Consider the following 15,888-nt stretch of genomic DNA (forward strand, 5'->3'; position numbering starts at 1 on the left):
TTCCTGCTTTATTATTGCCCATAAAAGATGACTTTGTGCTCCAAACATGTATTCAATAAATGACTGTGTGAGAAATGATGCGATTTTTTCCTAAACTGTTTCCTCATCGATTGTCAAACTGATCAGTTACTGCCTCTTTCTCTTCTCTGATTCAACTAGCAAAAGGAAGAAGGGTCCTAAGAGAGCTTTCCCCTCAGCCTTGTTATGCTTCATGGCTAGGCTCTCATTTTGATTGCTTCTAATGCACTTTAATGCTCTCACCTTTTTTCAGTACCCTCAGATCTACTCGACTCCCATTAGATTTAGGCCAAACTAAGCCCTGCTGGTTGTGCCTGGGTTATTTGATTTTCTAGTCCTTCATTACTATCATGGAAATATACCCACTTTTTCCATTTTTCTTAGATCTGCTCTGATATCCATCTCATCTCTTAACCTCTCTGGAAATCATCTGAAATTTTTTCTATACATCTCTTTGACAAAGATCCTATTATGTAGATAGTATACTAGGTTATGGGAATACAGAGGTGAATACAGTGCTCCCTTCAAAGGAATCTGTTCATCCCTTTTGGAAAGTGGTACAAAAGAAATTGGGAAGTGTGTGTTTTATGCTAATAGAGCTTAAAAAGGGGAAGCCAAGCACTTCTGATGATAAAAACAAATGTAGTTTGGCTTTGTTCCCACCATTTTGTTTTGACTGGGGCCTGTATTTAGAATTTACATCACCGAGACCACACTCTTTGAGAAAGGCTGAATTGGGGCTTAGCCTCCAAGAACCCAGGCAGTACTCCTTGGCCTTACTGCATGTTCCTGTCTAGAACCACACCCTTGGTGTGAGGCCAGGGAGGGGCAAGCCAACATGTTTAAGGCTGTATTTGCCTCCATGTCAGTCTTTGCTTATGACAATAGAAATGATCAAATGAACCTGTTTTTTATATTCCTATTGGCAGGGATTGCATATCATGTTGTTTTTGCCCAAAGCACATTTTTTTTTTTTTTTTTTAAAGTGGCTAAGTTTGAAGCCTGAGAAATTGAGTCTTGGGTCAAGAATCTGGAATAAACTTTAAGCATTGCTGTCAACCTGTTATTTTATGTAGATTTTGCTGGTGATAGCCAATTCAAGATTTTACAATTCAGAGTGAAAATTATTGGTCAAGAAAAAAAGATACTGAATTCAGGGATTTAGAAAATGTCTCCTTATCTGCAACATAGTTGTCGAAACAACTTGAGCCAGTTTAAATCAGTTTTAATTTACTTTTTACTATCAGTGATAGGCTATCATGGAGCTAACCAGAATTCAGCCCCTTCCCTTGGCAAGGTTGTTTGTCTTATCCAAATCCTCCTGCCAGCAGTCTCTATTTAGCAGTGGGAAATAGGGATGTCTGGGAAACTGCCAGTGAGTGCCTAAGTGGGGAGGCTTCAGGCAGTAGTTTTGTTATACTGGGGAAAGACAGGTGGAGGTTGGAAAAGCAGCCCTGAGGCCATGAGTCCCTCATTCCTTTCACAGTTTTATTTGCTTTTGCTTTTTTAATGCAAGGTCTGTTAGTGATCTGGTTGGTCAGGAGTGATGTGGCCATGTGGCAACTGGTTGCTGTTACCTCTGTTTAGTAGTGTAAAAGGGAGCATCACAGGGAGAAAGGGGACCCCCCCTAAGAAGCCTCTTTTAAGTTCAGAAGGCAGCTTGGAGAGTGGATGGAGTCAGTGTAATATAGAGTTTCTCTAGGCTTACGTGGTCCCCCTTCTCTTTAATCAGTGCTAAAGATACAGTCCCCTTTTTATTTTCCAAATGCTATGTTTTATGTTCCAACTTGCCCTTTTGAATTCTGATTAAATGTAAATGTATTTTTGTTTGTTTGTTTTTGAGAGAGAGAACTTTGTAGGTACTAATCTCACCCCTGACTCTGGCTCAAACCCTGATTGGATCTACTCACAGCTTCCTTTTTCATATCTCCCTTCTCTTTTTTCCTTCCTCCCTCTGTCCCTCTCTCCCTCCATTCTGTTCTTTCATGTCTTTGTACTCATTATATATAAAAATGTAACCTCACCTGTTTGCAGTGGATATGTATATTAATCTAATAGTTATGTTTTGTGACAGGGTCCGTGAAAGATTATTTGTGGTTTCTTTTTCTATCTAGAGAACCCCCATCCTGAATATATATTTTCATATTGAAATAATGGAACGAATTGATTCTTTGATTTGGAGTGGGCATGCCCTTGGTTTGGAATTAAAGAAAGTAGAAACATCTTCTGGCCAGTTAGGGGCAAGTTATATGGTGCCTTTGAGAGTCCCTGGAACTCTGAATCTAATCAAGATAAGAAGCATAGAACAGCTGAAAGGAATCACATGCATTCTCAGACACATGTGGCAAACAAGGCCCAGGTTTCTTTCTGGTGGAATACAGTAGGACCTCAGAAATCCTGATTATGAGCTTAGAAAGATGGTTAACTTTTGTTGTGAGACTGGAAGTATGCTATTTTAAACTGTGTAAAAGTTAACATTTAGCTAAAAGAGATGGAATAAGAGAAACTTTTAGGACAGTCACTGCTTTATCTTTTCAAAAATTATTTGTTATAAACCGGAAGTAAAGATATGCTTTTTTTTTTTCTTTTTTAAGGAAAAAATATCCCATGGCTGTTAAGGTTTCTGTTGTTATTTTTCTATTTTTATTTGGACGGTACAGAAAACTGTGTTTCAAAATAGTTGATGGCTTTCCATTTTTCTACCTCCCAGCTTATTTTTTTCTAGCACAATTCTTAATATGTAACCCCATGCTGTCTAAAGGAGAGGGAAACAGTGGTAAAACAGTGCTGTGGGCTTCTGAAGAGAATTTTGGGTGAGTCGTAAAGAGGTTTGTTTTGTTTTTTTATTTTCCAGGGATTGTTGTCTGTGAGGTGCCTAACAACAAGTTAGATAAATTCATGGGAATCCTTTCTTGGAAAGACAGCAAGCACTCCCTCAACAATGAGAAGATAATCCTGAGAGGCTGCATCCTGAGAAATACCAGCTGGTGTTTTGGAATGGTTATTTTTGCAGGTACAGCATGTGACCCAGGGCCAGCTCTGTGGGAACCTTTCCTTCAACATACACCAGCACAGTCTATGATTCTCTACGTTCTGATGAGCGCGGTGCTTTCATTCCATGCAAAGTAGTGCTCTGGAGTTGACTTCAGATTGTAGGACACTGGGAGAAAACACCATTGCTCTGAAAATAGTCCAGGTGGCCCTGCTGTATGAGGAACTACTGACATCTTATTCTTAAGGTTGCTGGAGCTTTAACTAGACAATGGGTGCTAGATACCTACTGCTTAATTTTTCTTTATTAACCCCATCTTAATCACCTTTGTCATTTTATGTATGAATCTGCCTTTAAAGTGGGTAAGAGTATGAAAGAAAGCCCCTGGCTGTGCAGTTAATTTTGTAGTTTGCAAAGGTCAAGCAGACCTTTTGGAAAAGGCTTCTTGATCCTGTAATCATTTCTGTTTATACTCCATAGCTTTTTCCACTGTTTGTAAATAGGAGAGTGGGTTCTGGAAAGACTGTGCATGATGGAGGTGGGTGGAGTGGGAGGGGGTGCCTCTTACTCTTCTTGCCCACCAAATTTCTTTTCTCTGCTTTATTTCTGTAGGCCCAAGGTGGCCCTCTCTTGCTAAGAAAGCTTACAGTAGCATCATTTCATAAAGCCACTCAAATTGTACTCATGGCTTCAATTGGCAGCCCTTGATTTTAAAAGTCCTGTTTATTGTGACAGCAAATTAAGATGTGTTTTGGGCCTCTTGACTATGTGCAATCAAAATTGGAATTTTTTTCTTAACTGACCTTCCTCAACAACAACAAAGTGTTCATTAAAGCCTTAAAAGTGTTCCAAACCTAGAAACGTTCTCCCAGTTCCTCTAAATACTGTCAGCTGTTAGTGTTAGCAGTACTCTTGCTGCTTGGGGCATTGCCATTATAAAGACTTGGGAAATCCCTAGAAATGAGCCAGTATATGCACTTTTATATTTTAGACAGGGAAATAAACATATGATCATATATTTCGTTACACAGAGAAAAAGAGAGCTAGGCTTATCTATGAACATTCCTTTATCTTCCTACTTAATGATGGGGAAATTTCGTGGTCTTCTGATGGGAAATACCCTCCTGATTTGCTTCTTGTCATCACAGAGATGGAGGTGCTTCATCCTATAGATGGGATATAGCCCCAAACTTTGCATTTCTGTGATCTTGTTTGGAATGGCTAATTCAGGACTCTAGTTCAGCTATAAGGTTTCATGGTAGGGCAGCTGTTGTGAACCACTGAGAGGCCAAGTTCTTCTTTGTAAGCTTTCTTTATGGGAAAATGTTCTGAAAAAACAAGGAAGTTGGTTGGTAAGTTGAATAGGTCTCCTTCCAAGGAAGCGTAACAGAAAGTTCACAGAATTCGGATTGGGCAGACCTGAGTTTGGATTTATAATTTTTTTATTTATTGTTATTATTATTATTATTTTACCAGCTGTAGGACTGTAAGCTTTGGTTACTTAAACTTCCTAAGCTTTAGTTTTTTTCTGCTGTAACATGGGGATAATAATGAGTACATTAGAGTGTATTTTAAAGGCTCAATGACATAATGCATACGGAAAAGGATGCTTGACAAATGCTATTTTCCTTCGTTTTCTGCTTCTCCCTTCTTTCAAATTTAATTCAGAGCACCCAGCCTGCTTTCTAAGCTGAGAGTTGGAAAAACTTACTGCTCTCTGGACCTTGGCAGCAGGCAGCAGGGAGAGAGGAACGTCCCTTTCTTTTGTGATTTGGCCACGGTGTTCACTTGCAGGGTACCTTATCAAGTGGATATTTGTAAAGCAGAGCATGCCTGCACTGACTTTAGTCTGGTCACAAATATTAGTAGAAAGCTTAATTAGAATTCTGGCAAACAGAAGAATTAGTGGTTGGCTTCGTCCATGTTAGAGATGAACAAATGGATGTCACAAACCTCTAAGTCTGAAGACATTTAGTTAGGGAACTAGTTCCAGGTGAACACCTAGGTCTAATGAAAAATATCTGCCGGGCACGGTGGCTCACACCTGTAATCCCAGCACTTTAGGAGGCTTAGGCGGGTGGATCACGAGGTCAGGAGATCGAGACCATCCTGGCTAACATGGTGAAACCCCGTCTCTACTAAAAATACAAAAAATTAGCCGGGTGTGTTGGTGGGCGCCTGTAGTCCCAGCTACTCGGGAGGCTGAGGAAGGAGAATGGCGTGAACCCAGGAGGTGGAGCTTGCAGTGAGCCAAGATCGCGCCACTGCACTCCAGCCTGGGCAACAGAGCGAGACTCCGTCTCAAAAAAAAAAAAAAAAAAAAAATCCAGAATGAATTATTAAGTATTCTTTCTGTGTTATTACTCTAGTTATACCTACCACTAGGAATTGTGCAAGGAATCCAGATGACACAGATATGGTTTGCTTTACAAACCTGTAATTTATGAAGGTCTAATATATATTAACAGCTAGGCTACACCTCCCTGGTAATGCCTTCTTTATGCTCAAGAGAGGAGAAAATCTTGTTTCTGAGGGCAGGAATTATATTCATTTAAACAGTCTCTAGAAGTCTGTACCATCTTGAGTGCACACTGCATTTTTGTCCTAGATGTCTTCTGTTTGCCTCTCCAGATTTCCTCTCACCTTTTTCTACCCTTCTTTCTGCCCTAGGAGGCTTACTTGTGTGGTTTATACTAATAGGTTACCTTGTCCTTTTGCTTCTGGTTGGGCTTTGTCTCGGGGATCCCTAGGAAGAGATCAAAAGGAGAAAGGAGATTATGATCAAGGTATTTACTCCTCCAGGCTGCATTCTTGTGTGGTAACTTCAGGCTGGCCAGATCTATCAACAGAAGGCCACTCTTACTCTAAGGGCTGCAAATTCCTATCACCTCTTTCCCTTAGGGTCCAGTAGCCATTCCTTCCCTTCATCCCTTGTGGCTCAGGTGGAGAAACAGCTTGATTGCTACATGCCCTTGGTTAATGCACTAACCTTTTGTTTCCCCTATAATCCCACCTATGCTTTTTGTAAAGAGTTCCTTTATAAATAAACCTTCCTCCAATTATCTTCGTTCAGTGTGTCATCTGTTTCCTTTTAGGATCCTGAATGAGACACAGTCTTAAATATTGGTTGACTATTTCATATAGTTTTAGAAAATAGTAAAGACCAAGAACTTTAGAATTACTTATTTCGAGGTTCGAATTCTCGCTCTGACACTTACTAGATGAGAAATCTCAGGCAAGTTCAATTCTTTAAACTCAGTTTCATTATTAGTGAACTGAGGATAATAGTACCTAATTTGTTAGTTTGTTGTAAGCATTAGCTGAGATAATAGGTGAAATGTAGATGTTCAAAAAATTAATTTACTTAAAAATTAATTTACTTACAAATTATTTATTAAATGTCTATGCTGGGCATTATGCTGCTTACTCATTGGGGATTAAATAAATATGTGAACAAAAACAAATGCAGTACCTTCACTCATATAATTTTCGGTATGGTAGGAGAGAGAAAGAGGCATTAATCTCAAGCCAAAATCATATCAGTGGCCAAGGCCCTGTGGCAGGAGTAAGGAAAGTGAGGTCAAAAAAGAAGGCCAGTACGGGGTATGGATAGCACAGAGGATAGGGATGGATATGGGACTGGAGACATGGATAGGGGCTAGATCATGCAGGGGCCTTGTGGTCAGTATCCAGAATTTTGGTCTTTATCCTAAGAGCTTTGGGACACCATTGTAAGTTTTCAAACAGGTTGGGTTTAATTGTGAAAGGCTTAATCTTGCCAACACTGTTTGTAATGTTTGTAAATAGACAGCAGGTCCTGGGGCTGGGGAGGAGGAAAAATATTGGTTAGTTTTGGGGGCAGAATAGATGCAGGGAGACAAAGTTTCTAGGTTTTTACAGTTGAGAGGTGATAGTCCCTCAGATTAGGAAAGGAGAGGGAAGTAGATAAATTCAGAAGGTTTTTAGAAAGTTTAGAAAGTTGAATTGACAAGCTTTGATGACTAGGCTTGAAGGTGAGGATGATAAAGTTATCAACTATGGCTGAGGTTTCTTCCAACTTTCGCAACTGGATGGATGGTGATGATACTCACTGAGATAGGAAGATTGTAAGCTAGATTGGACAAGGGCCACTTGAGAGGCCTTAGAAGAATCCAGGTGGAAATATACAGGCAACAAAATACGTAGGTTTAAATATATAGATTTAGAGCTCAGGGAAACAGCATGAGCTGGGGATACACATCTTGTCTATATTTTTAAAACTATTGGTCTTAAAACTACGATCTTAGGTGAGATTGCCCAGGGAAGGTAGATTGAGTAAGAAGATAAGGTGACCTATGCCTGAGACTTAAGGATTCTCAGTCTTCAGTAGCTGGGTAAAGGGAAGGGAGAGTGAGTATCATGGAACACAGGAAAGGAGCTACCAAAGAGGTAGGAAGGAAAGCAGGAGAACATTATAACACAGAAGCTAAAGGAAGAGTGTGTTTCAAAAAGATGGAATAGTCAACAGTGTCAAAGGTTGCTGAATAGTCAAGAAGTTATGGAGGATATTGATGATAACACCAGATCTGTTTTGGTATTGGGATTGGCCCAGAGACTAGGCTGAGTAGTGAGTGGGAGATAAGAAAACAGAGGCTGTTGAGTGTAGAAAATTCTTTCAGGATCTTTGACAATGAGAAGAAGAGATATGCATATAAACATTTGTGGTTATATTTACATAGGTGCTTAACAATCCATAAAAAGGATTCCTCATTAGTCTGTGTGCATTTGTGTGCCTAATGAAATGTACATTTTCAGCACCTAACTGGTCTTTCCGTGTTTGTTTTTAGCAACCACAAACTTTATGTGTGTGTGTTTTTTTTTTTTTAAAGCCTGCAGCACCAAGTACCCCCAGCAGTCTCTCATTCAAGTACTAACCAGGCCTGACCTACTTAGCTTAGCTTCTGAGGTCAGATGAGATCAAGTATGTTCAGGGTGCTATGGCTGCAGACTGTTTGGCCTTTGTGATCTTTGCCATAAAATAAATATTTCCCACCCTCAATGTTCATATGATTTTAATAAATGATTCTGAGAAAATGTGGGTGGTCGCCTATACACAGCAGTAGCTAGGAATAGGACACTGGGGTACAATTTCCAACTTAATGAATTATTATGAAACCTCAATTATTGCTTCTGTTTTTCATTTACATAAAGGAAAGTCTTTTAAGGATGTGCCTGTCCTTCCCTGACTTCTGGAGTGGTATATAATTTTGGGTGTGCCTCCCTTTTCTCCTTCCTTTAATTTCCCCTTTTCTCCTATATTAAATGGCTCTATGGATTGAAAATCATGAGAAGACTATGTGGAGAGGAAACACTAGAGAAACTAGCTTTAATTAAAACTTAATTGCTTCTATTTAGCATTTTCTCTGTCCACAAGGAATTTCTTTAACAATATTTTTCAATATTCTTATTTGTTCATCATCTAATAACCCACTTCTAAAGCAGTTGATTATATTCTTAGAATTCCTGGAACAAGGTACTTATCATGAGATAATGTAATTACCTGAAATAAATCTAACACAACATTTAAGACAGTTCTTGTCTTTATAAAAATTACGTATTTTATACATTCAATATACAATACACAATAAAGGTTTAAATTACTTGCTGATGTATTTTGGGGGGCTATTCTAGTTTCTCCTTCAAAGGGACCTCAGATCTTTTTGGGAAATGATCTAGAATTTGATTTATTTTTCCATTTTTTACCTTAGTGTTCTGAATTGTGTTTGTTGCTGCATAATTTTTAATATTTCCAAATTATTCCTCACTTTTGGTGACTTTGTTATCTTTAACTATGTCAAACTAGAAGCATATTCGTGCATAGACTTTGAAAAAATAGCTTTACTTAAACCTTTCAACTACAAGTTCTGACTGTATTTATCCTGGTCTAAGAAGATCACATCTCTTGCAGTTTCCAGGATTATTGTTAATAATTGTTGAGAATCATATACAACTTAATGGCCCTTGCTCTTAATAAAAGTTAAATTATTGTGAAAAATATATTTTTTTCTTTCAGAGACATTTGATATAAGCAATAATAAGAATAAGAATACATAATCATATCATTTCAAAGTTATTTACTTTTTTTTGTTTTTGCAGGTCCTGACACTAAACTAATGCAGAATAGTGGTAAGACAAAGTTTAAAAGGACAAGCATTGATAGATCGATGAATACTCTAGTACTATGGGTAAGTTACAAAACTAGGCAGTATCACTAGTCATTGTTATCTTAATATATTTACTGTATCTTGCTGGGAATTCTTTAAGAAGCCTGCATTCTCCTTGTGGAGTTTGTTTTTGGGGATTTTGCATTTGAGGCTCAGTTACCCTGCCTTCTATTTTCTAGATTATGCTAATTTCTCAGCCAGTGGTATAATTTATCATGAGAGGCAGGTTAGTGTTTATGGAGGTATTCATGGTCTTGCAAATTCCCCATATCCCAGGGATTTGTTTTTGGAAAACTAAACATAGTTTTTAAGGCAGTTTGGTGTTTTTGTTGTCTTACTTTTTTTCAGATCCTCTATACATAGCTTATGGTGGGCAGGGCTGGCTTCATGGGTGTGTGATCTGTGTAACCACACAGGGCCCCACACTCAGAGGGCCTTATGTTTGGTTTATTGAACTTCTGTTGCCATCTAGAAATTCTTAATACTTTTAGAACAGAAGGTCCCACATTTTCATTTTGCACTGAACCCTGCAAATTATGTAGGTGGTTCTGGTTATAAATCCTTTGAGCCCCACCTCACAGTTCTTCTCCTTCACAGAGCCTTCTAACCTCCTTAGCTCATGATTATCTTTTTCTTACGAATTTTTTTTTTTACTTCTGATTCTTTCGAAATGATCTTCTCTACTACCTGTTTACCAAAAACATTCAGATATTCGTTACATTCCATCCTTTTGTCGGTTAATCCTGTGCTACCTCATACTATTGATATGATATCTAGTCTTTGTGTAATACTGCTTTGTCTGCTTATATAGGGGTAAAGTTCGAAGACAGCCACTTTAAAATATAAAGACTGTGACTTCAAACCATGTTTTCCCATGCACCCTATCACAGGCTCACAATCATAAAGAATCTGAGCTCAATATGTATTTGCTTACCTGATATGTAATAGTTGGACTCTGAATAAGGAAAGAAGGAAATTAGCACTTGCTGTGCACAAAATATTGGCCAGGCTCTGTTTCACTTTCAGTGTCACCTGCAGACCTGCGGTTTTCTCCAGCAGTACCAGTCACCTTCATACAGAGCCTATGAGGCCAAGAAGACATGCCCATAAGGGCCTGTCACCCCTCTGGCCCTCAGGAATTTCTCATTTAAATAGCCCTGACTCCACTTCAGGGCATGCAGGGTGTGTCTGCCCGCCACAGAGCAAACTGACCCAATCTTTCATACTAGAAAATAGGATGATCCATTGGGGAGTTATAAGCCAAATCAATTCTTAAATTATGGCATTTAATGTATTTTACATTAAATTTTAGTGCTCTAAAGTCATTATGTTTAATTAATTTGTAGTCTCAGCCATTAAAGAGGATACTATAATATAGGTACCAAAGTCATAGAATTTTTGGGGATTCACAGTCCTACTTTGTTCTCATACATGGTTTTCTAGTATACTTTAAATCAGGCTTTTCCCAATCTTTTCTTCTTATACACCTATTCTTACATGCCCATATTATGGAATAAAGAAGAAAGCAGCTCTAGAATTTCTGAATATTCTTTCTTGGAAGAAAAAGGAAATAGAGGAAAATCCATTTCTGTTCTCTAGCCCTACTCCTCCCTCAACATTGGCTGGTCTCGGCTCCCAACATAGTGTGACACTCAGCTGAACAAAGTCTCCACAACATCTTGTTCAATTCAGGTCTTAACCATGTTCACTGAGTTTGTGACCTTTCCTTTCCCAGGAAGGGTTTTAGACTCACTGTGGATTGACCTTGTTGTCTCTCTAGTTGTTATACCTACAAATATGTGTTTTTCTAATACTTCTACTAATAACCACATAAGAGTCTGCTAATGGTTTTCAAGTTGCTTCCCACATTTTTATCCTAAAAGTTAAAGTGTATATGTCATGAAGTATTTTAATTATCCTTATATTTCTTGTTGACCTCAAGTAACGATTGTACAGCCAGATCTATAGCCAAGAGACTTGATTAGTATGAAATTGTTCTTTATCAGTGATATTTTCTTTTACATTTATGCCTTGGGTGGCCATATAACTTATCATCCAAACAGGACACCTTTGAAGGTGAAGTACAACATTATTACTATTACATCCACAATAGCTGTAAACTGGGGCCATCCAGGGCAAATCAGTGCATATGGTCTCCTTTAATTAAGCCACCTAAATATATGTACTTACCACAAATTGAGGATGTGAAGTTGTTAACTATGTGAACATAGACAAGTTACATAGTCTTTATTGTGCTTCCATTTTACTTTGTTTTGAAACTGTAAAGTGAGGATAATGACTGTTCCCATCTTAGAGAGTCAATGGGCAAATTCAGTGAGAAAATGTATGTCAAATATTTAGCTGAGTTCCTGACATAAAAATGTGAACTTTTATTCATATGATTAATGGTAAGAAGAGGTTTGCATACTTGCTTTTCAAATGACTGTTTCTTGGAGTTAGACGCATAATTAGATCATGTTGATATGACTAATTTTGGGTTCAAGTTAACCTTAACCAGACTTCTATCTTATTTCAGATTTTTGGGTTTCTGATATGCTTGGGAATTATTCTTGCAATAGGAAATTCAATCTGGGAGAGTCAAACTGGAGACCAATTCAGAACTTTCCTCTTTTGGAATGAAGATGAGAAGAGCTCTGTGTTCTCCGGATTCTTAACATTCTGGTCATATATTATTATTCTCAATACAGTTGTACCCATTTCCTTATATGTGAGGTAAGATGAGAGTTTATATTTTAATGAAATAATTTCATCAAAACCTTTGTTTCTAATAATCATTTTTGTTTGTTTTAAAATTTCAGTAGCGCAATAGATGCCTTGCTCTTAACTGCTTATGATCTGCAACATCTGTTACAAATGGGACAGCTTAGCTGTTTAATCTGTTTAACTTTTATGTTTTCAAATTACAATAAATGCGGTTAATTTTCTTCTTGATTTGATTTGGTGTCTTAGAAATGTTTTTCTTTGTAAGACATGGACTACAATATAATCTCACGTAACCTGATCAATTAGAATTGGGTTAATTTTGCTTAAGAAAAGGAAGAACATTGGGAGATCTATGGAGAGGGTGCCTCTTTGCCACTAGACTGGCTCTATAGATACATGGATTCAGGTCCTATTCTACCACTTACTAGCTCCATAAACTTGGGCAAGCAACTTCGTCTTCTAGTGCCTCAGTTCCCTCATTTTAAAAATGAAGAAAATAATAGTTCTACCTCATAGGATTGTATGAGGAGTGAATACATGCCTATAAAGCTCTAAGAATTCCTGACACATTATAAAAGCTTAATGAATATTAGCTTTTCCTATTATTAGTAACTACAAGTATGTACATAAAGGAGTTAAAATATAGTAGGTGGTGCTAGTCCATTGTAAGATAAGAAGTATGATTTATAACTTCTACTACAATTTGATCTGTCAGGATTAGATTTGGTCCCATAAATTAGAGCTAAGGTGGTCTCTCTTTTTGCCTCTCTGTCTCTACCCACACAAACAGAACACGTACACACACACACACACACACACCTCTTTATATACATGTGTATGCATGTATGTGTGTGTGTTTGTGTGTGTGTGTGTGTGTATTTGATAAAGCTTAGAAATTGGCCCTAGAATCTGTACCTGGGACATTTTTGATCCTAATCCTAACAAGACTGAGCCAGGCTGTTGCCAAAACATTGGAGCTAAGATGGGACTTGGTTGTTTGACAGTTCTCATCATCAGTACTTTAACAATACACAAAATCATCAGCTCTAAATCCCCACTTATTTTTATGAACCTCTTTTTATCTCTCTTCAAAAACCTAGTTATGATGAAGCAAGGGAAGTTTAATGCACAAAATCCACCCTTGTTTTGGATAGTGGTCAGGAAACTGAAATGCCAAGTTGTGGGAAATTGACTTGAAGTAGTGGCATGTGGCCACAATACCACAGATTGCTTTGGGCCCTCTGGAGCTGTGGTCAGAGAGGGCTCTATTTAAACTGTATCCTACTGGCTCATCTTTGATTCTGAGGACCTCTCGTGCTTGTATCCAATTATAAAGTCTGTAGTAAATCCTGCTCTTTGCCGGAAGAGCTACAGTCAGCTTTTATAGCATTCCTTTATGTCCTAAATGAATAATAAATGTGCATGGTGGCTTTCCATCTGCACATGTGCAGTTTCATATGTCCTCATGAAGGAAGTATATTCTGTACACATTCTTTCTTTGAAGTACATTGGCATTTTCATTTAATGATTTGAAAGATTGATTTTTTTTAAGAGACCAAAGGTAGATTCTCAGGTTATCATTCCTTATACTTCTAATGTGCCATGGTACATTAGACAGAAAACGTATTTATCATTGTTCAAACCCAGTCTCTGGCCTTGGTACTGCCACTAATAGCTGTGTGACCTTGGAGAAAGTGCTTGGCTTCTCTGTGCCTTAGTTTGGTTGTCAAATATGTACTTCCCCATAAAATAAGGGGATTAAAAGAATTAATTTCTGAGTTACTTTATCCTCTAAATAATACCACCTTACCCTTAGATAACATTATAAATATATATTTGCTATCAGCATAACACTTTATCACTTAAAAACTACTTTCTTATGCATTCTTTCTTATAATTTTCAAAATTACTGATGTTCTATAATATACCATAAAATATGATACCTTAAAACTCTATGAATGCTTTTCTCTTTTTTTAGCCTTTTATATTTTACACTTCCACATACTTTATCGCATTTATGTTGCCCAACAATCTTATGAAGTAGGATTTGCTGAACTGCTTTCAAAATGGGATGAGAGGATTTGCTCAGGATCATGAGCTAACGAGGGGCAGAAGTCTTCTGAGAGTTGGGACAGTGTTTTCCTCTATCCCCAAGCTATGTATGATTTATTACTCAGTGAAGAAATCAAAAGAAAAAAAAAAGAGTCTAGAGTTCTGTCCTTGTAGTTAGGCATGCTGATGAAGATAAATGAGAGCTTTTCTCTCACCAAATAAGTACAGTGATTCTGATCTTAACTCGAGGGAAAAAGCATTCCAAGGAATTTCAGGTTACTTGGTCCTAAAGATTGAGACATAGAAAAAGAGAACTCCCAGGTATTTCTGTCTGGAATGATGAAGACCTTCTGCCAAAGCTTCTATTAGGCTTTAGAATATGTACAAAAAGTAAATTAGTGCCATATATCACTTGAGGATAGAAGTTCAGTATTTACTTTGAATGGTTAACAATTCCAGGTGAGGAAAGGACACTTATTTTGGTAGGACATTTCTATGTTGTCAGTTTGTTTATCTGTTGTGTTAAGGCGTACCCAGTTACAGTTTTTTTTTTTAAATACATAATCTTAAGAAATGCAGCCATTGTTTTCCCAAGGAATTAGCTTTTGAGTGTTCTTTCCAAAGCAATAGGAATTCATTTCTATGTTGCTTGTTTTGACCGAGACTGGGTGAAATTATAAGCTCTGTTCTGAGTATTCAGGCAGAAAACACTAAGCAGCTGGATGATGTTAACTCTGAATATTTCTCTCCTTTTCTCTGCTCTTGTAAAAGAAAGAGCTGAATGTTCCACTGTGACTCTTCTGAATCCTCTTTTCCCAAAGAAAAACGATGCCCATTTTCTGTTCAGACTCTTAAGCTCTAGGAATTTGAATGAATTTTGAATACTTCCATTGGATTATACTATAACACAGAACAATCAAATTGTGTTTCATTCACTTTGGTTTAAGATTACAGGGAGCTACTAGACTTTCAGATAAATAAAAAACTTCATGATTTATATTGTGACCCTCATAATGCCATTCTTAAGGCCTGGTCTGCACTGGCTTTCCCAAATCCCTGAGTTCTAGTCTTGGCTCTGTGGCTAATTATTGATGTGACCTTGGGTTAGTCACTTTCTCTCTCTAAGTCTTAATGTCCCTACTGGTGAAATTAGAGTCTAAAGAGTTAAAATTCATACACTCAACACTGATTGACTGCCTCTGATGGGCGAGACACTACCCCTGCCCATTGTAAGTGCTAATGCTTTTTGAGTGAAAGGAATAAGGAAAATAAAGCTGAATCAGACCAGCTAGCAAGGAATTTACATGGAGGGTGGGGGTGGGGTGGGATGCAGAAGAGTAAACCATATATGAAAATATATAAATAAACGAACAGTGTGAGTTATGTATCTTAATATCATATCACATTCTACATAGTCACAGTGTAATTTTAGGGAGAAAAAAACTGCTACCATCCAAATAGTTAAGAAATGAATTGGCACCATACCGCTTTTGGGGAGGGAAACGTAGGTATGTCATATACTTTTAGAACTTGAAGCATAGAATTTATAACCAGAAAGGATTTGAGTGTCATCTAGCCCAACTTTCTCACTTTACAGATGAGAAAAACCAAGGATTAATTTCCACTAAGATCAGAAATAAGCTATGATTCCTGCTATTACCATAACTATTTTCTACTGTTCTGGATATCCTTGTTAAATTACAAAGACATGAAACTGAAATATCCATGAATAAAATAAGACATGAAATAAACCTACTAGAAAGGAAGAACACAGACAATAATATGATTATAAATCTAGTCAATCCATAGGAATAATCTGTAAAACTTTCAGTAGGGCAATTTGGTTGTGTCTGATTATGAAAGTAACATTAAAAAAATTAAAAGCTTTCTTTTAGGACA

General features: G+C 37.5%; 1 protein-coding gene across 9 annotated transcripts in view; it reads left to right on the forward strand.

Moving 5' to 3' along the window:
* Window positions 1–15,888, forward strand: part of ATP8B4 (ATPase phospholipid transporting 8B4 (putative)) — a 319,170-nt gene that overhangs the window by 171,745 nt on the left and 131,537 nt on the right. For 8 of the 9 annotated variants that reach the window (XM_055279071.2, XM_055279077.2, XM_063639448.1 and 5 more), the window contains 3 exons: window positions 2,873–3,031; window positions 9,146–9,234; window positions 11,750–11,946. In XM_055279071.2, coding sequence (XP_055135046.2) covers window positions 2,873–3,031; window positions 9,146–9,234; window positions 11,750–11,946 — 445 coding nt within the window. The remainder of the gene's footprint in view (window positions 1–2,872; window positions 3,032–9,145; window positions 9,235–11,749; window positions 11,947–15,888) is intronic. The other variant, XM_055279072.2, reaches the window with a different exon arrangement.

This window comes from Symphalangus syndactylus, chromosome 5, assembly GCF_028878055.3.
Source record: "Symphalangus syndactylus isolate Jambi chromosome 5, NHGRI_mSymSyn1-v2.1_pri, whole genome shotgun sequence".
Taxonomy (NCBI): Eukaryota; Metazoa; Chordata; class Mammalia; order Primates; family Hylobatidae; genus Symphalangus; species Symphalangus syndactylus.